General features: G+C 44.6%; 1 protein-coding gene across 1 annotated transcript in view; it reads right to left on the bottom strand.

The window, feature by feature from the left end:
• CAPN7 (calpain 7) overlaps window positions 1-15,405 on the bottom strand; it is a 52,261-nt gene extending 36,856 nt beyond the window's left edge. The window contains exon 1 of the mRNA XM_083188613.1: window positions 15,068-15,405. Within this exon, the coding sequence (XP_083044739.1) occupies window positions 15,068-15,169 (102 nt within the window). The 5' untranslated portion in view covers window positions 15,170-15,405. The remainder of the gene's footprint in view (window positions 1-15,067) is intronic.
• Between the last annotated feature and the right edge of the window lie 9,907 nt (window positions 15,406-25,312).

Below are 25,312 nucleotides of genomic sequence, written 5' to 3'. Positions count from 1 at the left end.
ACGGATCCGTTTAACGGACCGTGTATGGGCCCCTTAAGGCCTGAAAAATAGGATAATATAAAGTACAGTTATTAACACACATATGATCGTTAAGGCAAACTGCTAAAAGACAGTCCTTATCCTTGTGTGTCTGTGTTGGTCAAGAGCAATGATAAACCACAAGATCAGTCCAACTAAGGTGTAGCCAAGCCAGTCCTCGAGATCTCCCACTAGTACATGTTTTCCAGGAGACCTGTGGATCTGTAGAATGTGTTGTGAAGTGAATACGGCACAAGTTTGGACATGTGTTAGTAATGACCACAGCTGTGCACCAGCTAGGTGTTCTGGAAAATGTAAACGGTTGGTAGATTTCAAAAACCAGTTGAGATCTGGTCCAACTGAAGAAAATGGTGCAAGCTTATGGGCCCCATAATTCAGCAATCCTCAGTTCTGGAGATGATTGTCACAATTAATCTTTAATGTGTGGGCATTCCCGTTTAGTCTTCTTCTTCTATTTACATTATGAAAAGAAGTAACATCTGAAATGACAATCGATTGAGGTGATGTATGGGCACTTTCAAATATAAAGATGCAATCTTTAGATGGGAAAAATCTGCCGATCACTGAAATAAATCTGTAATGTGTGGGCAAGTCAAATAGATTGTAGAAACCATTTACCTGGCCAAAAAAAAAAAATCACTGGATCTGGAAAACCATTATTTGTGATTGCTGATGTATGGGGCCCATTATGTTTGTAGAATGAATAACTTTAAAAGTTAAAATAAAGGTCATATAGTATAAAGGTCAAGGTAAAATACTTCCAATCAGATAACACAGAAAATGTCATGCATGCCTATGCAACGGAGAGTTGCTCAATATCTGTACAGTGCTCGCTTAACAGATAAACCAAAAAAATATAAACTGCAAATTCCTAAATTAGAAATCATAATTACAGCTGGAAGATCATGTTCAATGAAACATAAATGTGTGCACACTTATCCCTAGCAAATATAGGAAAAAAGAGGGTTATACCACATACCGTGACACAAGCCTTCTCTGGCAGGTTTACGTAAATCCACATAGCAAGTATATATATGTACCATGCTGTTGATCGGGAGGCACAATGCAAGCCCAAGTCCAGCCCCTTTTGCAAGAAAGCCAGCACTCTAAAGAGGCAGTAGACTTGTGAATTACAGTGGTGTAATGAGCTTGAGGAGATCTGCGAGATGGCACGAACCCTGCAACAGGAGGTCTGGCCATTAGAGGCAGCTGCTAGGGAGGTGCTACAAACATCCCAGTGAGATCCACGTACCAGGCCCTACTGTGCCAATGTGAAGCATTGAGGATTGCTAGTACTGGCTCCCATTTCAACCTGCAAAGCACTTTGGGAAGTAAAGCTACTGGAGGGAATAAGTACACCCTCTAAAACGACCAAGGGGCTGTGAAGGCTTCTACAAGACATGATGCCAGATCCTGAGTACTTGAGCCATACAGGGGCAACTTAGGTTTGTGTCTGGAGGTCATGGAAAAAGTTTCTCTTGTCATCTGGCAGGAAGACACTCTGGGCCACTGTATCCTACAGAGTTCCCACATGGAGCATGTTCGTAGAGGTAGAATGCTGGATTTTGTTTAGTTCATCATACAACCATGGGAACTCAGAAGTGCCTGAGTTAGGAGGAGTTGATCTGGAATAACCACTGGAGACTGGGCCAGCAGAAAGAGGTCATCCAGGTAAGAGTGGATGCAAACTTCCTGCTGGTGAAGAGTTGCCGCCATCACCTTTGTGAAGATGTGTGGTGCCATAGACAGATCGAATGGAAGATCCCGGAACTGAAAATGGTGGTCTGCCACCGCAAACCAAAGGAATTGCTGGTGAGCATCAGAACATGCAGGTAGGCATCCTGAATACCAAGAAACTCCATGAAGTCACCCAGTTCCAATGATTAAAGGATGGATCCGAGAGACTTCATTTTGAATCTCGGCACCTTCAAGAAGAGATTTAACTATTTGAGGTTGAAAATGGGTCTGAAGGATCCATTGGGCTTCTTGACTAAGAATAGGTTGGAATAGAAGGCCCTTCCCCTTTAATTGGCAGGCACCAGGGATATTACCGGCTCTTGTAAATGAGAGGCGATGGCAGACTGATGGGCAGATGCCTTGACGGCACCCATCAGCAGAACGGTGGTGAAAAATTGCTTCCAAAAGTAGAGAGTGTACCCCTGCGAGACAAAGGCAGAGTGCTTATCTGTTTGTTTTGAAGCTTGACACTTTCCCGACCAAGCCTGTCTGGGTTTGATCTTTTGGATCTTTGGGATGAGGACTGCCACTCCTTTGTCAAGCTCCAGGCTGAAAAGTACAGCTCCCAAGAACGGAAGAGATTATCAGGCCTGTTTAGATTCATTATCAGCCTCCCAAAAGCAAAGTCACAAGGCACTGCGTGCTGCCACTGAAGAAAACCCCCATATCCATAGATGCCTTGCTGTGGTACGTACTGAACTCCCTGATATTATCCACTAGGGAAACAAGATCAGTGACCTTCCTTGAGAGAGTCAGCCCAAGAGCCAATCGCCAAAGAGATCCATGCGGCCACATAAGCTGCCAGATAGCCATCCTGGCATTAGTAAAGATGGACTTAAGAACCTGTTATAGTTTCTTATCCACTGGGTCTTTAAGGGAGGTCTGGAATAGGCAGTGTGGTGGATTTAGCCAACTTGGCAATATGGGCGTCCCCAGGTGGAGGCAATTCCCATGCCTTTCTATCCTTTGCGAGGGGAAAGAAGGAAGCAATATGCTTGGCTATAAGAAACTTATTTGGGTGTGTCAAACTCTGAGGAAGGTGGAGTGTCTGCATCCTTAATCTGCAATACTTTGTAGGCAATTAATGAGGGCATCCACTCCACATTTTGGGGTTTATCAATGTACGGATGGGTCTTAATCGGGCCCTATAGCGCACTTATAAAGGAATAAGCTGCTGGCACCCACACACCCTGGGGAAATGCAAATACAATATGGGCTCTTTTCCTATGATTGCAGCAATAAATCGGCAGGAAAAGAGCCCAAATTGCAGGTGACTAACAGCGGGTCCGATGCAATGCCTGGTCCCGTGCGTACCACACCAGACCCTTCGAGTCACCTCTGCTGCAGAAGCAATCTCCTGGACTGCTTCTGAGCTGGCCATGCCAAGCTGGGATTGCATGCAATATATCGGGCCCGGGCAGCTCAAGGGAGCACTGCGTGTGACTTTTCTGAGGGGAGAAGTTGCCACAGTGTATGGGGGCTTTAACAGGTACAGTGAACTTGAACTGTAAATGAACAGGGAAGCTAACAAGCTGAACTAAACAGGTTTTGTTCAGAAAAACAACAAACAGCAGGCTGCTGCAAAAGCCAGTAAATGAAGCAGTATACAGGATTTGTTATGAAAAATTACAAATAACCTAGAGGCTTTTTGCAAGAAGCAAGGGCCAGCAATCTAAACAGTATATCTACATACCTCCCAACTTCTCTGATGAAGAAATAGGGACACTCACCCGAAAAGGGGGTGGGGCATATGCAAATGAGGGCGTGGTTTATGCCAATTAGCCGCAACCTCATTTTCATACGAGAATAGACGCTGTGCGCGTGCGCACAGCGTCTATTCTATTAGATTAGGGGGTCTCCCAACTGCCACCCCCCGCAGCGGGACAATGCCTGCCGCGGGTGGGACAGCGGGACAGGACCCGAAAATCGGGACTGTCCCGCTGTAATCGTGACAGTTGGGAGGTATGTATCTATTCACTGATCTATAGTGTTATCACAGAACATATAACAGACAGAACTGCAAGTTACTGAAGCTAGAAATACATGTAGGCAGGAAGCATACAGTGAAATATGAAAATTAATAAAATAGGAGCAGAACCAAGTACAAAGACTTATACAGTAATAGGAGGGACTTTATACCAGACACCAACACAGACAAGTGAAGTGGGGGCAGAGAAAAAAACCTGGCACCGGGACAGCGGAGGCATAAGGAAGGCTGGTACAGTTCTCCGATCCGCTGAGCAGGCAGTCTATGCAGCAAGATGGCCTCTGAACTCCCCGGTGGGAAACCCAAGACATGGTCAACCTCCAGGGGGCATCAAGCATGAAATCCCCCCTCCCCTCTAATGTGTCACATTGTACCCAGTATAAAATAGTCCAATGAGAAGGTTGCTTGATTGTTTTATCATTTGTAAGAATTCAGCACAGGTTCAAAAGGTGCAGTAAATTAAGTTGGAAGTTCTGGAGCAGAGCATTTGGTGCAGGGAAGGAGTCATACTGGAATTAGCACATCTGTTAAATATGTAAGAGGTAGCAGGTATAGGTGACAGATCACATCAATTCAAGCATACAGTGTGCATGTCAAGAGACTTAAGTGCAGATGTGCTATGCCTTGGAGAGCGAGATAAAGTGGACAGTCATAAAGTACCAGCCATTTTCAAGTACAGACTGCAATATGACACAGGGGATACCACAGAACCTGTGCAGTTCCTCTTCCTGTCTGGGGTATTCACTTTATGCTGTGTTGCTTCTAGCACAGTGTGGTCGGTTTCTCAGCACTGATATACAGACTGCACTGTGCTACAAGCACCATAGCAGAGAGCAACAGCCCAGGTAGGTAAAAGGAACTGCACCAGTTTTGAAAGGTTCTGGGTTCTAAAATGAACTCTAAGAACCTACTATGTCCGCTCTCTCTCAACCCTCATTGGTGTGACTGCAATGGAAAACTGGATACTGGTAATGCCTCGTACACACAGTTCGATTGACTATTTTTCTATTCAATTTTGCACATAAAAGGGAAGCCACATTCGATCCTATGCGTGACCCTGTGGCATCAAAATTGAAGAGAAAAATAGACTGTGCAGGCAAGACTATAGAGTACAGATCCGTACTATATAGTCCAAATTGAATGCGATTAGCGTGCTGTTTGATTCTATCCCAATCGAATCAGGATCAAATCACAAGCAAAATCGCACCGTGTGAACACCCTTGAAGTCTGTACAGCGCTTAAATAGAAAATATCTGACCACGATGAGTGTTCCTTGACCAAGTTATTTACTGTCAATGCTATGTACAATCATAAAAGCATGGCAAGTGTAGACAGCAGTGATAGAACGGTATAGACTAAAAATGTATTATTTTCTTTGTAACTAAGAAAATAAAAAATGCACAAGGGAGTAGCCAAGTCAGGTATTTTCAGATGTTTGAATATAAAGGATCTACCTGTATTTCATAACATACAGCCCATACAGTTAAGACCCATACACACTGGGCGACTTTGAGCTGAAAGTCGCTCAAAACAGGAGTGACTTTCAGCTCAAAGCCGCCCAGTGTGTATGGCCCGGCGATGAGCGGTGAGCGCTGCTGCGCGCTCCCGCAACATCGCCGGGAAAGCCGTTCATCTGCTGGTAATACCAGCAGATGAGCGGCTTTCAGGACGGCTTTGCATAGCGCTCCGCTATGCAATTATTTATTTATTAACAGTTTCTTATATAGAGCACACATATTCTGCAGCGCTTTACAGAGGATATTTGAACATTCACATCAGTCCCTGCCCCAGTGGAGCTTACAATCTATATTCCCTACCACATGTACACGCACACACAGACATTGTTTAGGGTAATTAACCTACCAGTATATTGTTGGATTGTGGGAGGAAACCGAAGCACCCGGAGGAAACCCACGCAAAACTCTGCACAGTTAGGGCCATGGTGGGAATTGAACCCATGACCTCAGTGCTGTGAGGCAGTAATGCTAACCACTACACCCTCCGTCAGCGCTGGGCAGGGGGAAAGCTGCTCAGTGTGTATGCACTGAGCGGCTTTCCCCACAGGGATGAACACGATCATCGCTGTCCATACACGCTGGGCATAGTCGCCCAGTGTGTATGGACCTTTAGAACAACAGCAATTCTAAGATCTAAAATGATGAACATCATATGACTTCTATGAGGTCAATGTGTGCATACAATAGAGAACCATGACTTGCATAGTAAGATTCCGACGCAGTGAATCATACAGTACCTAAGCAGCTCAGGTAACTCAGAGAAAAAGGTCTCATGTATTATTGTTCTTCAAGCAAAGTCAGTTTCCTATAATTGCTGATATTGTTTCATACACATAGAAATAAGATAACTTTTTGATTTTTGATTTTACTGGGCATCTATGGTCTGATCCTCCCTCCCACTATCTGTTTGCAATACAGTCATTTGGAGACTGCATACTACTATTTTGCAATACCTGGGCCTCATTTGCTACACCACCAATTTGGGAACCACTACCTGCATAATCAGGATTACCAATTCCGCATCATCGTTGAGGACTCCCCACACTCCACCAGGGGTTATAACAACATCCTCCAGCGTGAAAACTTCAATCCAGCAAGGTTACATGGACTCCCACAATACTCTACAACTTGAGGCATAATCCCAGGATCACTCCAACTCCATTTGCGTCTCCCCATCCTGGGATAAACGGGACTTCCGACCATAAGTATCAGACCCTTTTGTTTTACAATTTTTTATTTTCATATCAATGTACATTTTTTCATTTTAATGTATTTCTGTATTTATTTACTTACTGTGCAATATGTTGTTTCCAAGAATATTATTATATACCAACTAAGTGCATAGCACAATTTAACTTTTTATAAAGAATACATTTTTCATGTTATAATTACATCGTTAACCCATTATTGCTCATAGCGCTCCACCCACCTTCTTTTCCATTTTCATACAAACTGTATTCAAAATATTTTTATCCCTTATTAATATTGTATGACCACACAGTATCCCCTACCATATCCAGTATTTACTTCTAACAGAGTTTAAACTACAGATTTATTAAGGCATTCCTATAGATTGTAAGCTTGCAAGCAGGGCCCTCCTACTTCTATGTTGGTTTGTTTCTACCCAGTTTGTTTAATCACTGTTTTCAATTGTAAAGTGCAACGGAATCTGCTGCGCTATATAAGAAACTGTAAATAATAATAATTGCTATAAGTGCGAATCCCCCAAATATGTGAGTCCCTTGGACATTACAGGAGAGTAGGCAAGTATGAGTGACAAGTAGGCCTCAGAATTTCAAGTAGTCTGTAGAAAATACATCACATTAAATAAATGGGTACTTGTGAGTTATCCGGGCTGCCGATTTCTAAATCGGGTCGGATCGGGCACATCGCATCGCATGCGACCATCGGATGCGATGACCCGATTTTTCCATAGGAATCAATGTTAAAATGGACTGAGTCCATTTTAACATGGAATTCAATGGGAAAAAGGGGTCCTTTTCATACCCCTACTATCCAAGTGGGCATGGAGTTGGATATAAACCTGTGGCGAGCGTAGCGAGCCACCGAGCCACGAAGCGTGGCGAGCGTAGCGAGCCCCGCGAGGGGACACAGAATACCGTCCGCTCGCCACGCTTCGGGCTCGGTGGCTCGCCACAGGTTTATATCCAACTCCATGCCCACTTGGATAGTAGGGGTATAAAAAGGAACCCTTTTTCCCATTGAATTCCATGTTAAAATGGACTCAGTCCATTTTAACATTGATTCCTATGGAAAAATCGGGTCATCGCATCCGATGGTCGCATGCGATGCGATGTCGCATCGCATCGCATCTGATTGTATGCCTTAACTTAAGGCATACAATCAAAAAATCGGCAGCCCAGATAACTCACAAGTACCAATAAATGTATTTCATACATATAAAAATGACAATGATGTACAAGACATGAGAAACACAAGATGGTATAGCGCCAATTAACACTGACAATACTAAAATAATGGGTACTTATGTAGTATCTGGGCGTCCGATTTAGAAATCGCATCGCATCGCATGCGACCAAATCGTATGCGATGGTCAAGATTTTTCCATAGGATTCAATGTTAAAATGGTCTGAGTCCATTTTAACATAGAATTCAATGGGAAAAAGGGGTCCTTTTCCTTTCCCCACTATCCAAGTGGGCATGGAGTTGGATATAAACCCGTGGCGAGCGTAGCGAGCCACCGAGCCCGAAGTGTGGCGAGCGTAGCGAGCCCCGCGAGGGGACACAGAATACTTTTGAAGAAATATGCGTCGCTTCGCTCGCCACGCTTCGGGCTCGTTGGCTCGCTGCGCTCGCCACGCTATATAAAATCAACTCTATGCCCACTTGGATAGTGGGGAAATGAACAGGACCTTCTTAACATTGAATCCTATGCAAAATCGCATCGCATCGCATCTGATTGTATGCCTTAAGGCAGGGGTGGCCAAACCGGTCCTCGAGATCTACCAACGGTCCACATTTTCCAGGTTACCTAGCTGGTGCACAGCTGCAGTCATTACTAACTGTCACATTTTCAAACATGCTGCATTCATTCCTACTATAGATGCACAGGTTGCCTGGAAAACATGCACCGTTGGTAGATCTTGAGGACAGGTTTGGCCACCCCTGCCTTAAGGCATACAATCACAAAATCGGACGCCCAGATACTACATAAGTACCAAATAATGCTATCAAGCGGGGAAGTATATTAATTTATGTGTGTAAGTCTTGTTTGTCTTAATGTTGGCCACATTGTTTATTAAATTTGTATAAAAATTATTTTTAAATAAATACTTAAAATATTAAGCACAGCGCTATACCATCTTGTGTTTCTTCTGTTTATCTATTTTTAAGGGGTTTGGTAATCCCACTTAGGTAATAGCTGCAGTGCTTGACATTATATAATAAGCGCTCAATATCAATTTGTTCTTATGTACTAGACATGGCCTATTACAGGCATTCCCAACCACGGTCCTCAAGGCAAACCAACAGTGCACGTTTTGTAGATATCAAGGGGGGTATTCAATCTTCGGGTCACGGCAGACGAGCTTGCTCGCCTGCCGTGACCCAGTCCCGTTCTCGGTCAGCTCGACCGAGAACATGCAGGCGGGATTCAATGTCCCGCCTGCAGCGGGACGAGAAGGGGGCGTGGCCGCGAGTTGCGGCCGGGAAGTGACGAGATGCAGCCGGCAGCTCGTCACTTCCCGGCTGTTCTCGGCAGAACGAGCCCGACAGCTAGAGATGTCGGCTCGTTCTGCCAGGAAACCCTGTTCAATGCTGTCGGGGAAGACAGCATTGAATAGGGCCCGTCGAGCATCTCCCCCACGGGAGATGCTCGACGGCGATTGAATATCCCCCAAAGGCTTGAGTACAGGTGACTTAATTAGTACCTGAGTGATTCTGATTAAACCATCTGTGCTAAATCCTGGATATCACTAAAACCTGCACTGTTGGTGTGCATTGAGGACTGTGGTTGGGAATGCCTGGCATATTACAACATCTGCAACTTGAAGCAACTGATTAAATAAGCAAGAAAACAAAATGGCTGATATAATGACAGATCCTATTGCCAGCATTTTATTTTATCCATAACAGGAAGTAAGATGTAGGTCATGTACAGGGAGCGACTTCATATGAGCGCAGAACATATGTTGCGTGAGCTATTGCTACGTGGGTTCACACACCCAAGTGTTTACATTCCAGCGTAAGGGTAATGTTCTCTGATTAGTGTGATTATATGATTATAATCAGTGTGTTCTTAGAGAGCACCTGTCATGGGCATACAGTGAGGCAGCCATTTTCTGGCCGAGCCAGTCTTCATGAAAAGGCATATTTCCAATTTATTGTGGGTATTTTTGTGAGTATTTAATGACTGATGATGTCCAGTTGTGATGTGCTGATAATTACAGTATCCACAGCATTGCAGATTTTTCAGCAGATTGGGATTTATAGTCCCCAAGGTAAGTGCACTTTACCAATGGGGGCTATAAATCCCACTTGGGCCCTTTTCCACATTCAATTATCCACCTGTTGGGTGCCATATTGCTTTTATTTCATGAGATTTTATTGTATGTTTTCTATGTGTTTTTTCATGTGGTCAATATAAGTAAAATTGTATTCCTTCTAACCCACACTTGTTATTCAGTGTTAATTTGTTTCAGCGATGCTCATATGCCTTGTGCATAACTGTTGGTGTTTACTTTTTGGTGGGGATTGACTACCCCCATTTCTGAGCAGCTGCTTATTTAGAATCTCAGCTCCTGCCACAGTGCCTGATTATGCCTTGTGAATTACCCCTAGCCCTTAATTGTTGTTGGTCGCAGGAACATGCTCCTGCGGTTATGGCTAAAAATTGCTGGACCCTGGTGCACCATGCACTGTAAACCAGCGGCCACCGATTTCTAGTCAAAATGAGGTAGAGACAGAATAGCTTGCAATTTTCAGCCAAAACCGCTGGAAGCTGATGAAAATGATACACTGAGCAATATATTGCGTTATGCACACAGTCACAGAGTGATAGATCTAGGCTTTTATATAGGAGATAGAAAAAAGGGCAATACATGCTGCATTACATTACATGCTAAATGACACTACATGCTACACTGACTACATGCCCGTACATGCCGGACCACAATACACTAATGTAGCTTTCACATCACATAAAACATTTTGAAACGTTTTGAAAAACTGTTGAAACGTTTTGAAAAACTGTAATTTTAAATGGTATTTTAAACGGGTCTAGTGTTCATATTGCAGCAGATTACCATTAAAAATACCGTTTAAGTACCATTCACATCACCAGTCAAGCCGTTTAACCTCTGAACACGTTTCTACCCACAGCTTATTTCCTGGTTCAGGGAAGGGACACAAGACAAGGGACAGCCTATCACAGTGCTCTAACCTTTATTTGGTACTCTTTACTTAGAACGGCGCCCACGATTTTGATCGTGGGCATCGTTAGTAAAAAATCTCGGGCATCTCGGGCATTGAATGCACTAAAAAATCGGGTGCGATGCGACCGACGAGATGCCCGAGATTTCCCATAGGGAACAATGTTAAATGTCTCAATTGACCCAATTTTCCTGTTCAATGCCTCAATTGACCCGATTTTTCCATAGGAAACAATGTTAAATGGGCCACAGAGGCCAAATAGGCACCCTGAAGTGTATAATGGCCACCCGAATTGTTAACGCCACCCCAGGATCAACGTCAACCCGAAGCGTGGCGAGAGCAGCGAGCCCGCGAGGGGCGGCGGTACGCGTCCTACGACCTTTTCATACCCCCACTATCCACGTCGGCGTGGAGTTGAGAATAGAAAGTGTGGCGAGCGCAGCGAGCCACCGAGCCCGAAGCGTGGCGAGCGCAGCGTGCCCCGCGAGGGTACGCGGACAGCTGTGAAGCCCGCGAGGGGACGCGGATACCTGTGAAGGTATCCGCGTCCGCTCGCCACGCTTCGGGCTCGGTGGCTTGCTGCGCTCGCCACACTTTCTATTCTCAACTCCACGCCGACGTGGATAGTGGGGGTATGAAAAGGTCGTAGGACGCGGGCTCGCTGCGCTCGCCACGCTTCGGGTTGACGTTGATCGTGGGGTGGCGTTAACAATTCGGGTGGCTTTTATACACTTCAGGGTGCCTATTTGGCCTATGTGGCCCATTTAACATTGTTTCCTATGGAAAAATTGGGTCAATTGAGGCATTGAACAGGAAAATCGGGTCAATTGAGACATTTAACATTGTTCCCTATGGGAAATCTCGGGCATCTCGTCGGTCGCATCGCACCCGATTTTTAGTGCATTCAATGCCCGAGATGGCCATGATGGGCGCCCTTCTAAGTAAAGAGTACCCTTTATTTTTTACTAAATACCATTTCAGTGCCATTCAGACAGCACAAAAAATGGCTCTGAATTGGCTTTAAAACGGGTAGGACTCTGCTTTTTAAACGTGTTGAAATACCAGTTAACTTTAAATGGTATTTCAACTATGACACTTTCACACTGCAGCCTTAAACGTTTTAAAAGGCAAAAAAACGGCAATATACCGTTTTAAAAGTGTGATGTGAAAGCTACATTACACTACAGTACATCCCCCTACAAGTTGCACATTACTGCTACACTGTACTACAATAATACACAATAATATTAAAACTTCTCCCTTCGCCCCAGTGATATCTCTGCTGAGGCAGGCTGCACCCACCCTATCAGCACATGCTGGCGGTGGTGCTCCCTGCAGACTCTGCCGACACTGCTCTACTGTCCATAGTACACACTGTTACATTACTACATTTAGAAGTAGACGCACAATCCAGCTACTAAAGGTTAAACACAAAAACCAAACTTAAAGCCAATTAATAAACTAGAAAAGAAAAAAAAGTTTTTTACAAAGCACCACAGAATATGTAGTAATAATAATAATAATATTAATTAATAAAATAATAAAGTGTTATAAAAAAAAACTAATATAAGAAGTATGAACATAAATATGAATCAGCAGTAAGGTAACACTGTCACATGTAGGCAATGCATGCTTCCCCTGTGTCCAGCAGCATCACAGGGAGTGACAGCAGAGGTACACTGGAGGACACAGCCGGCTAGTATAGGAGGAACAGGGAAGTTTGCAGCAGTAATAAATAGCAGCTTCCCATGTACAAGCAGGCACAGTGTTACAGGCAGGCACCAGAGAAATAGAATAGATATCAAGATATCGGAGAAAGATGCTTTGATATGAGTGTGCCTAAGCCAAGCAGCAGAGAAAGCCTTCAAGGTTAGATGCCTACCTGCCCCAGGCTCAGGTAGCTGGACTTCACAGCCAACTCTGCCGCTTTCTCAGGTCCCCAGCGCCAGGCACATGGGCAATAGCAGGAGCAGGAACAGAGCAAGGTTACGCCCCCCGTGATTTTGCAGCCAGGAAGCAGCGCAGCATCATCCCGCCACCACCACAGACTCCGCCAGCGCTGGCTACCCTAAGCGCTGCTGCGGGGTCTGGGGGATTAGTTACTCCACTGGATTGTTGGCTGACGGACCCAGGGCTCATGTGAGTACCCACAGCTATGGACATTACTAACTAATAAATGATATGTACTAGTAATGTCCATGGCTGTGGGCCCTGATGCAATGCAATGCCGATAGTTCCTCCTCTGGGCTATGACACTAAAGACCTGTCATGTCCGGTGAGAACACTGACCATGACTGGCGATCTGACTTGATTTATCCTGCATGAGGGATCTTAATCACCCGGCGATAGCAACACGCATTGCGGCACATCCCTATCACTATGGCCCCTACACACAGAGCTATGTAGGGTAGTTTTCTACACGATCTAGACAGATCACTTACAAAATCGGCTGAAATCGCCCCTTGTGTAGGCCCCATAAGCAGGAGAAACGCTGGAAGATTTTGGCTAAACTTCTAGGAGATTTTGACTAATTAGTCACAATCTCCTGCCAAAATCTCACCTTGTTTGCATCCCTTAAAACCATTTCTTTGGATATATTTATTAAGCCTGAAGTGATAAAGTGGCCAATCAGCTCCTAACTGCATACCCTCCAACATTTGAGGGGCAGAAATCGGTACACATTTAGGAAGGGGGCATGGCCAAGGGATAAAGTGGGCGTGGTCACCCCTTTCCGACTGTGTACTGAGTGGCCCTGTGGGACATATGGCAATATGGCACCCTGCCCCCCCACCCAGCGCCTGATGCAGCTAATGTCACATAGTGGCTTGGGGGCTGCTGGCATATTAAAATATATAAGTATATTATTTAACATACCAGCAGCCACCAAGTGACATGAGCTGCAGCCTGTGCCAGGTGCGTCACACGATGGATATATAAAGAAGAGTATATAAAGTACTAGTACAGGCGGAGCCACCTTACATTGCTTCACTTACATTGTGTGCTGTGGCAGGCTCCTCCGAATCCCGGCCCAGTCAGTGTGTCGGGGCTCCTGGCTGGCCACCGCACCCCTGAGCACTCAGGCAGATTCGCCGCCAAGAGGGAAACTGAGGGCAGAGAAGAGTCCTACTTCTTCTCCCATGAGTGCGCACTGCACAGGGTGCGCGGTGTCGGTGTCTTCGGGTGACATCATGGCGCACGGCACCGGCCCGCGCATTGCACTCATGGGAACGGGTGAGGGGGAGAGGGGATAGCCGGCGGCGCAGTCTAGACAGCACACACGGAGCGCCCGGGACCCAGGAGGAACATGAGGCGCACTGTGAGTGACATTCGGTACAATTAAAATTTTCCGGTACAGACTGTTTCTAAACGGTACTGTACCGGCAAATTCGGTACAGTTGGAGGGTATGCTAACTGTCAAGTTACAGGCTGGATTTGAAAATGACAGTTAGGATCTGATTGGCTGCTAAAAAATTGCATCAATCTCCCTCTTTCCCTCATTAGTCTAGCAATCTCCCTCATTTCACCTAGCCCACATTACGCTGTTACATTTTGGGGGGAAAAGGAACGAGAGACAGATACATTAACATTGAATCATCAGCACCATTTCCCAGCACTTTACCAAGTATAGTATCTCTTAATAACTGTTTTGGGGTTCATCTACATTTGGATATGTCATAATAAAAGATTCCTCTCAGATGTAGCAGAACACACCCACGCTTCTAGGTGCCACATTCACAATGTCTTTTCACAATCTCTCCATATATGGAACTAGACACACCCTTTGGGAGGAGCATGACAAGCCCCTCAATGGGGCACTGTGTAAAATTCTACTACCAACTATAATCTCCCTGAAACTAGTTTTCAAAAGTAGGCAAGTATGCGTTATAATCGGACACGTTCTCACTTCACCAGGCTTAATAAATCCTATGCTGTCTGATCCAAAGGTCCCCAACTATCCTTGAACAAATGATCTGTATGATGTACAGTATGTGTGCTCCTGTGTTAAAGACACACACACACACACACACACACACACACACACACACACACACACACACACACACACACACACACACACACACACACACACACACACACACACACTGTATGGTGTGTTTATGTACAGGCTGGCTGTACTGCGCTGCATCCCCGGCCATGGATCACAGGACTGTGGTAATGACAGCACGGGCAGTGACAGGGGACAGCCGGACAGGAGTATGTAGGAGATGACAACAACTCGGTTTTCCCCACTGCCGGGTGCACAGGGGGCGGGCAGCTGCCGGTGCTTCCTGCTGCCACACACACATGATGTATACAGTAACACGGGCAGTGATGTCATGGCGCAGGTGTACGGTGCGCTGTGCCGGGGCTATACCTTGTAGTAGAACACCGCTTCCTTGTACTTCCCTATCTGGTCGTTGACCACGGCCAGCTTCGCGAACTTCAGCGCGTCCAGCTCCAGCGCGGCGGCGTCCATGTCCGCGGCCGCCGGAGATCACTGACAGCAGGGCACCGGGGATCACCGAGGCAGGGCTGTGGATGTAATGCGCTGTCAGGGGCGCAGCCAGGGGGCAGCAGCTGGACACACGTGTGTCCTCCCGGGGGCTCCGGTACTCCGCTCCTGCCTCCCTGTCCCCCGCAGCAGCCTAAGCATCGGGGCTCTCCGCTGAGCGGATCAGCACGGAACAGCACACCCAGACACCGCCCCCTCCGCAGGGGAACCGGAAGAGGAGCGCCAGCCCGCTGCAGCCTGAGCCGGAGAGTTGCTACAGTACAGTGTGGCATGATTGTACCTGTGCCGCTGCCGCAGCCGGGGAACCGCGCTACTGATACTACCGCCAGCCAGGCCCGAGACAGCAGCGAGGCTCCCTGTAGCAGTACGGGATAGTCCTTACCGCTGGCTACATCTCCGGCCTAGGCAGGTGGCACAATGCCCGTCCGTGTACTGCGGAGGAGCCACAGCCTGTGCACAGGGGGAGCAATAGAGTGGAAGGGATACTGTATATGGGGAATACGAGGCGCAGCGTAGCACCTTTATCAATACGTCCTCATGTGGCCCTGAATCTGATGCAGTGGGAGTCTGGGACCCCAGTTGTTGGCACATACGCCCCCCCCCCATCGGGGGCTCCCATGCGCTGCCTTTGCTACTGTCCCAGTATCTTAATAATTCTTCGCTACTATATTCTATATCACCTGGAGTGGAAGTGGCAGACACGCAGACCCCACAAGTGCCACCCGCCCACAGCCCACTCACAAAGACAGCGGGCAGTATGCTACTATGGCAATATGTGGTAGTTATCGGGAAGTGGGAAGATTGGTCATTGTTTACCCCGACCCATCAGCAGAGGGCTTGGCAGGTGCATGCCCGGTTATCCTTCTGTGCTGTAGATGTGATTAGGGCCAACCAATGCTTAAAAGGTGATGATGCCAGCGGTACTTAAGGTGGGCATACACTGGTGTGACTTCTCGCAGCAGTGTAGAAACAGCCGATCCCCCTTGAGCCAGGATATATCGCATGCGGTCCTTTTGAATATGATGTATCTCATGCAAACCAAGCAAGTGCTGCCGATGGCTGACCTATCCGACACATCCTACGTGCAGTACTTGTGATCTAGGGGCTCTGATGTACACAGGACCAGGCATCAGAGCGGAGCAGATCTAAACATGCGATTTGCTTGATTTCTAGGCCTGATTCGTCTGAATCCACCTTTAGGGGCCCATTTATCATGTAATATTTGAGGCTAATTACCTGGAAAAAAAAACCCGGTGGTTAGCCACAAATATTAAGTATCTACTGAATTTCCGATCCTTGCTGTGATCCCTCCTCTGCTGCTAGCCACATCCCAATACTGCCCGATGTATCAATATCGGACAGCATTGGGCCCCGGGGATACTGCCATTCTGGGATGGCAATGCACCGCACTGCCGGTAGGACAGCTGGGTCGGCGGACAGGCTCCTTTTGGAGCCCTGCACATATAGGAACATACATCCCTGCGATAGGATTGCATATTACAATGCATATTACAATGCAATCCTGGGTGGTAATATTCCTCCCAGATTGCATTGTATATGCAATTTTTGTTAAACAGGTCCCTTAAGGTGCCCATAAACTAGTCCAATGTGGGCTGATTTCACCTGATCCAGACGCATCAGACTGCGAAATCGGCCCAAATCAGATGTGTTTGACATCCCCCTCGGGTTCGATGTGCGGTCCCATGCGCATCAGACCTTAGCCGCAGGTCAGACCTGCTGCTCGTCCGACTGGGCTTCCTCCCAGCGGTAGGGAATGGGGTTGCACTCGATAATCACATGTGAGAAGTCCGCATGTGATGTATCGCATGCGATTCTTTCGCCCGGAAAGGTCCCATGTGGCTCTGGGGGTTCCGATGGCCATTCACTGCTGCGATGCAGTAGTAAATGACCACCTTTGGTGTCAATGCCATGAAACTGTTGATGATATCACCCTGATGGACATCCCTACTGTAACATGCCCAGGGAGGGTTTTGTGGGTCACACTGAGGGCTTAGCTAATTGCATTTGGGGAGAAACAAAAAAAATGTGGGGATCTCTGCTGTTGATGGTGGAAAACCATCAGATTTTTGCCAGCAATGGCAAAACCATTTTGCATGGGATGCGTCTTGCTACTGACTACATGCATATCATCTTTTATTTACTCCATACAGTATGCATAAAAAAAATCAGAAAGGAAAAGAATAACAAAGTGTTTCAGACTTCATAACTGAATAACAAAAAAACAAGAAGTAATGACTGAGCGCTGATACACAGGCACATTCAGTACGCAGGTTCTGATTAGGGGTATTCATCCCCTAAAAAGTCATACCAAATAAGTAAAGTTAAAAAGCAGCGCTATTAAAATTACACAAATACAGCACAATTATAAGAAACCGTTTCTGTTGTCAGTATGATTTAAAAAGAGTAAACACAGTTGTTTGACAATAAATGTCTTCACCCAACCACTAACCATGAGTGACAGAAAAGTTTGTGAGTTATCATTCATACTCTCTGACAAATGGCCAGAAAATCACAAATTCTGCTAGGGCAGGGATGGCCAACCAATTAGCGGCAAGGAGCCAAAAAATATGTTCTGGTAAGACAAAGAGCCGATACCATGCAAAAAGACGCGTCTAGCTCCTGAAAGACCACGCCCCATTTTTAAAATGGGTTTTGGCCTATATACAGATCAAGTTAGGCAACCAGCGCATAAAGATGGAAAGAAGTAGTGCATTGGCCGGATAGATGAAATTGGCTCCATCTGTATATGTATGTATGTATAGATAGATAGCGGGTGGTACCAATCACAAGAAAAATGACACTTAAATAGAAGAAATACACCCGTGCAGAGTGACAGCGCCACCCAGGTCGCTCCACACTATGCTCTGCAGAGGGCAGTGTCTGATGTGATGCTGCTGTGGAGCGAGCCAGGCGGCGCATAACGAGTGACCTGAACACGCGGTGAGCATTATTAAGTTGATGCACACCCACATTTTATATATATATATATATGCAGTAGCGTGGGGTTGGCACTCTGGATGATGAACACAGGAGTAGATGCCGCGGTGCCTTCCACAGGAATAATATAGAGTATAATTTCTCCTTAGCACTTAAACCAGGGTAGGCTTGTGTGGTGGGAAAAAAAAGGAGGCAGCACTCTGCGGACTTTGTCAAACACGTTAAACAGTGTATTTAAAGCATGAAAACGGACCGTTTTCATGCTTTAAATACACTGTTTAACGTGTTTGACAAAGTCCGCAGAGTGCTGCCTCCTTTTTTTTCCCACCACACAAGCCTACCCTGGTTTAAGTGCTAAGGAGAAATTATACTCTATATATATATATATATATATATATATATATATATATATATATATATATATATATATATATATATATATATATATACACAAATATCATGTAGTGTTCAAGATTGGTTACCAATACCATTCATACTGAATGGTATCACTGAGCTAATTTGAGCATCTACCACTATCTGTATGTATAAGGTACTTGTTTCCTAGCACGGCCACAACGATTTAGATAGTTGTGGTCGTAAGATAAAAAATCGGATCGATCGCATCGCATGCGATTTGGTCGCATACGATGCGACCGATCCGACCAACCGATTTTTCACCCGATTTTTTTTTTTTTTCACCAGATTTGTTTCAATTGCCCCCCCAAATGTTAGTAAGTGGGCTAGACCCCACGATAGACGTCAACCCGAAGCGTGGCGAGCGCAGCGAGCCCGCGAGGGGCGGCGGTGCGCGTCCTCCGACCTTTTCATTCCCCTACTATCCACTAGGGCGTGGAGTGAGAATAGAATAGTGTGGCGAGCGCAGCGAGCCACCGAGCCCGAAGCGTGGCGAGCGGACGCGTCTAACTTCACAGGTATACGCGTCCCCTCGCGGGGCTCGCTGCGCTCGCCACGCTTCGGGCTCGGTGGCTCGCTGCGCTCGCCACACTATTCTATTCTCACTCCACGCCCTAGTGGATAGTAGGGGAATGAAAAGGTCGGAGGACGCGCACCGCCGCCCCTCGCGGGCTCGCTGCGCTCGCCACGCTTCGGGTTGACGTCTATCGTGGGGTCATGGCGGGCACATAAAAAATGTGAAATGGGTCATATTGGGCCATTTCACCTTTTTTATCATTTTACCCTATGTGAGATGGACTTAATCAAGTCCATCTCATCTTGTGCCATTATAATGGCACAAGACCGACGCGATCCTCCCGATTTCAATGTTAAAAGTTTTTTTAACATTGAAGTCTATGGAAAAATCGGGTCAATCGGTCGGTCGCATCGCGGCCGATTTTAATTGGTCGCGACCGACCGATTGACCCGATTTCTGTCAATCAAAGTGAAAAAATTGTAAAAAATCGGCCACATCGTGAGGATCGTGTCCCTTAATTAAGAGCCACGATCACTCACGATTGTGGCCGTTCTAGGAAACAAGTACCATGTATATTGTTAGAGACAGTGAGGCGCTTGTATTAGGAGGAGATGCAGGTCCTGATATGCCACATGGAGTAGTCTGGGGTTGCTCCAAGGTAGGTAGCTCTTAGTTCAGATATATCAAGTAAGGAGCCATTATCATGTGGTTCCTTGCTGGTTAGATTTAAGATTAAGACGTAATTGTACCTCAGACGAAGACTTCAGGGTCCAGTCTGATGTCATGCTTGATCATTTCAGAAAAAGAGGCTACCCAGAAGACCTTCTTAGGAAAGCAGTTGATGACACACGACTGATCCATAGATCAAGTCTTTTAGCCATCAAGGAAAAACCCCCTCCCCATTTTTCAACTCATCAAGAACAAAATACTAAAGAATCCCCACTTTTCATTTCAAAATATAACCTCAAATCTAACTCAATTAAAAAAGCAATCCAAGAAAATTTCAAAATTCTAGAGCATGATAAAATATTATCTAAATGTCTAACCAAACCGACTATAATTTTTAAAAGAAATCAAAATCTCAGAGATCTCATAGCTCCCAGTATGCTACGCCGGGAACCTACAACCTCTAGTAACTCTTGGCTTCCATCGAAACCTATGGGCAATTACAAGTGTGGCAAATCAATTTGTCTCACTTGTAACTATACGAAAAATAAAAACCTGTCTATAACTTCTACACATAATTCAAGTGTGCACCCTATCAAGCAATTCATGAATTGTGATACTGTTTATTGTATCTATATGTTACAATGTCCCTGCAATTTCCAATATATTGGTCGAACCACACGAAGCCTTAAAAGCCGCTTCACAGAACACAGGAATAATATACTGAAAAAATTCCCTTTTCATAGTGTATCTCGTCATTTCTCCGAAGCCCACGAAGGAAACCCCAAAGATATTATATTTTCAGGAATTGAACACATTCCAACCACCAACAGAGGTGGTGACAGGTTCAAGAGACTATGTCTAGCGGAATCCTCTTGGATCTTTAAATTGTATACACTTAGTCCCTCAGGTCTTAATGAAGCTCTAGACTTTTCTTGCTTAGATTAATAGATGAAATCACGAGTTGACTATAGACGAAGCATAAGTTGGGGTCCACCACTATGCAGCCATCTATATGTTCTCCTGCACTATCTTCACTATCAATCCTCCCAATATCCACCAATATCCATTTTCGACATATTAGGTTTCTCACGCAGACCAGGAAGACAGCTAACTACCCTTCAAGGGTTTGCAGTTTCCTCTCCCCCTGCTCTGTGTGACCAGCTCCATGCTCAAACATTCTTAACATGTATTGAATATATTTATTTACATTCTCAGTTATTGGTCCCTTAGTTTAACTAAGGATTCCTTTTGAGTTACCCTATGCCTATAGTTGTTCTCGAGGAATTTGATATGAAATCATCCATTTCGTTCCTCCTGTTGATCCACCCCCCCTCAAACCCCCCTCCCCCCCTCTCCCTGACTCTTTTCTTCAGAGCTCTTTTATTCGTTGCTCCCTATCCCTTATATTCTTTAATTATTCTTTAAATATTCATATACAGAGTAATGTACCTCATCTATAAATCCAGATTGGACTCCCATTGTGGAGCTGCACCGTATTTATAATGTTCAAATGAATTTTTATTTTTAGGGACATCTGTCCTATAGTAATATTTGTTTTTATTTTTTGATTTTCTGCTCTTTTCTATTTTCTTTTGCCATTTTATATATGTATAAAAACATTTTTTTTCTATTTATGCATAAAGTAATCATGTATTGCTATTATTATTTTCCAATTACACATATTTTTAGTGATTACTTCAGACAATAAGATTTTCTATCAGCATCAAAATATATATACTTCATACAGAATATTTGTCTATTGATAATTCATTTATATTTATATTTGCGATACATCTTTTGAGGCTATTATAGTTTCATCCACCTTATAGTATAATATTCTCTCTATATCTCTCAGAAAGGAGGATGCGCTGAATCACTTTCATTGTATGTTATTCACTTGTATTTCTAAATAAGGATCTACCAAATGGTGTTGCCAATTAATCAATTATTCCATCAAGTTTGGCCCATAAATACCCAGCACTAGGAATGGCTCATTACTGCTTGAAAAAGTCTCCAGTTTGCAAGAGACAAAACGTGTTGCCACACTTCCGCCAGTGCTACCAGCAGACGAGATTCTCACTTCTGCCCTCACTCAGAGACTGGCCGCATCAAGCCGCATCTACATCCGGCCAGCAGCTCCGTCTCCACAGGCGCCGTGGAGCTGAGCGCTGCATCTCTACTCAGAAGCCGCACACAGCAGAGCCAATTCTCAGCCACACGGACTTTCCAACCATCACGGAGGTACCATCCCCACGCTTATTCCTTCAGTGGACGCTACAAACATCTCTCCACATAAGCGACATTCTGGGACTCCGTTTGAGTAAGCATATCACTAACCGTGCTTTTTCCTGCTGATACTAACTCGCAGGCACCAGTGCCAAACACCTGCATGAATTGTTGCTTGTTAGCCCACTTGCTAAAACCAGGTTGTTCGGCTTACTAACTTTTCTATTGCTGCCACAGAATACTAATCCAATATGTGTGCTAAGCGGCCATCTCTGAATTAACATCATTGCATTATCTACTTTTAGCTGGGACGCCAGCAATTAAGGAATCTCCACAAGTCTGCTTTTTATCAACTGTGATATATATTTTTAACACTGATATCAGTATAATATTAATGTTTTGTGTAATTTTTACCATCCAATCTCTGTTTATTACCTACCTACCTGTTATTATTATTTTTGTCTTCATATATATAAAATATTTTTGCTACTTACAGCGTGTCCTCCATCATTGTGCACAACGTGATTAAAACCCATCTATTAGATATCATTACAAATTTATTCCAGTCAGTGACAGCGCAGTGTATACCCCCCTATTTTTTTCTTATAATTGTGTTGTAAGCATTTGTGTAATTTTAATAAATAGAGTAATATTCAAAGTACTGCTTTTTTCCTTATTTAATTGAATAACATCCCTTTTACATTGCAAATGCCGGGTCGCACCCAGGATTTGGGGCAGTATTCAATGAGAAAAATTCTCCGTGTTTTATGGCGAGTTTGTGCTTTTCTCGCCTTGGATGGAGACTTTTGCTCTCCAAAAGCGAGCAACCCTATTCAATGTGAAATATTCGCCGTCTTTTTAAGTAATTTTCGCCGTCTCTCTCCGTGTAGAAATTCTCCATCTTTTGATGGAGAGCTGGAATGTGAACTTTTAATCTAAAAGGGTTTTTTTTTTTATTTTGGTGTAAAAAAATCAGGTTTTTTTTTCTGTGAAGGGGCATGTTATTTTTATTCATGTGCTTATAGCACATGAATATATATTTAATAAAAAAAAAATATTTTTTTTAATTTTTTTTTTTTTTACACAGTGCAGCCAGCAGGGGGCCGGAGCGTTCGAGCCGCTCATTAGATATTCATATATTCACTGCACCCGAACGTAACTATGCACGAACGGTGCAGTGAATACTGGGTCCCCCGCTGGCTATAGGGGGGTGCAGCCTGGGTCCTGGAGAGCCCCCCTCCCCTCCACAGTCCTCTGGAGCAGCCAGGGAGACTTTAATCTCTCTGGCTGCTTCCGGCTCCCTGAAAGCTCCCTGCTCCCTGCAGGGGTTAAGACTCGCCGCGAGTGGCGGCGAGTCTTAACCACATTGAATAGAGGGAGCAGTAGTGGCAGCGAGCCCTCCGGAACACGGAGAGTGCATGGAGAGCGAAATAAAACGCTCTCCATGCACGGAGAACTTTTTCATTGAATACTGCCCTTGGACACTGGTTCGTCCCGGGACGTCCTGGCATTTGTGTTGTTTAGCCTCAGCGCTGACGTCAGACAGGGATGGAGTGGTGGCTTGTCATCAAGGGTCGGGGAGGAGGCAGTGCTTGGAACTGACAATGTCTCCAAGCACTGCCTCCTCCATAATGTGAACGGGAAATGGGTTGCTCACACTGTACACTACACAGCAACCCGGGTCCAACCATTCTTTTAACCCGGGTCGGAATGCTGGGTAACTGGACCCGGGAAATTTAAAAATGGTGCTTTCACACCGCACCTCACAATAACCTGGATCTAGGATGCAGTGTGAAAGGGGTATAAGTTTCTAACTGTTCTTTCAACGTGTTTACAGTAAAACACATCTGTACTGTTGTCCAATGTTTTTGGTTCATTCACAGAATTTTTAAATGTACAGGGGGAAATTTACTAAAGGAAATTTGTAAAAAAATATGTGTATTTGTATCCAGAAATACACTTATTTTTGACATTTACTATCCCGAAAATATGGCAATTCGTAGTCATATTGATGTGCTAATCGGGATAGTAAATGTCAAAAATAGGTGTATTTCTGGATACAAATACACCTATTTTTTACAAATTTCCTTTAGTAAATTTCCCCCACAGTGTCTGCAAAATGAGTCAAACCCATGAAAAGTCAAGAGTGTATTACATTATCTGACGGGAGCAGATTTAGTTAAGCACAGATCGCTCAGCACACATCGCTGCACCAGCAATGTGTGCTGAGCAATCTGTCATGGCCAGTGTTTTCAATTGAGAGAACACTGGTGATGACTAGATTTATACTGTATGCTGTATAAATCTAGTTAGGTGATAGTGACATGCGGGACTGAAAAGATTGTTCCCAAACGCTTAAAAACAGACAGTGATCAGTCAGACAAATTGTTTAAATCATTCTGATTTAACAAATTTATCAAAGCATATATATTTTTTCTGTTTTCCTGCATTTTTTTGATTGTCATATGCTCCCATACATTTCCAGGTTTTTGTTCCCACCAGATAGATTGGACAGATAAATCTGTACATGTGTACGCACCTTGACAGTGATTTTTATTCCTTTCAGAATGGCTCCATGTTGTGAGGTTGGTTGGATGCACTTGTAGAATTTTTAAATTATGCCCGAGATTCTCATTTGGATTGTCATCTTTTTTGTTGTTTCATCATGCCAGTGTTGCTTTGGCTGTCAGGCTGGGATCAGGCTGTACTAACAACAGAAAATGGAAGAACTGAAAAGTTCAACACCCTTTGTTGAAAACCTTTTGACTAATGTTCCCGCATCATATAGGAAAAACAAATTCAGTGTGGTCCTATAGGGATATCCAATTGCTGAGAGTGGATGTTACAATATCCATAGGAGTTTTCTTTGTGTGGATCTTCGCTGGGTTATGACTAACTTTTTTGTGTAAAAACTGAAAAGAAAAGTATGAAACTTGTGTAGAATTTGGCCATCGCTGAATGAAACTGCTTTAATTATGAAACTCATGTTGTGTGATTACCTGTGGTAGCCTACAGTAGGCCTTTGTATTAATTATGACCTTTTGATGTATGATGCCTTTTAAATTTGTATGATTTTGCACTGATGAATATAAGAAATGTTAAAAAAACAAGCAGAGACCCTTACTGCAAAAGATAAAGCAGGAGATGGCACAGTGTGTCACACAGATTCTCATGGCTTGGCTGAATGAATAAAATTAATATGCATGTATTGCTCAGATAGTTGTATATCTTCCAGACAATTACCCTTAAACTTCCCCACCATTAGATACACATAAGGCAATCAGCCACAGTGTCTGCGGGGGAGGAGACCCAGGTTCAAACAC

The sequence above is a fragment of the Crinia signifera genome, chromosome 5 (assembly GCF_055691185.1).
Source record: "Crinia signifera chromosome 5, ASM5569118v1, whole genome shotgun sequence".
Lineage (NCBI taxonomy): Eukaryota > Metazoa > Chordata > Amphibia > Anura > Myobatrachidae > Crinia > Crinia signifera.
This window is presented reverse-complemented; position numbering and strand designations above follow the sequence as displayed.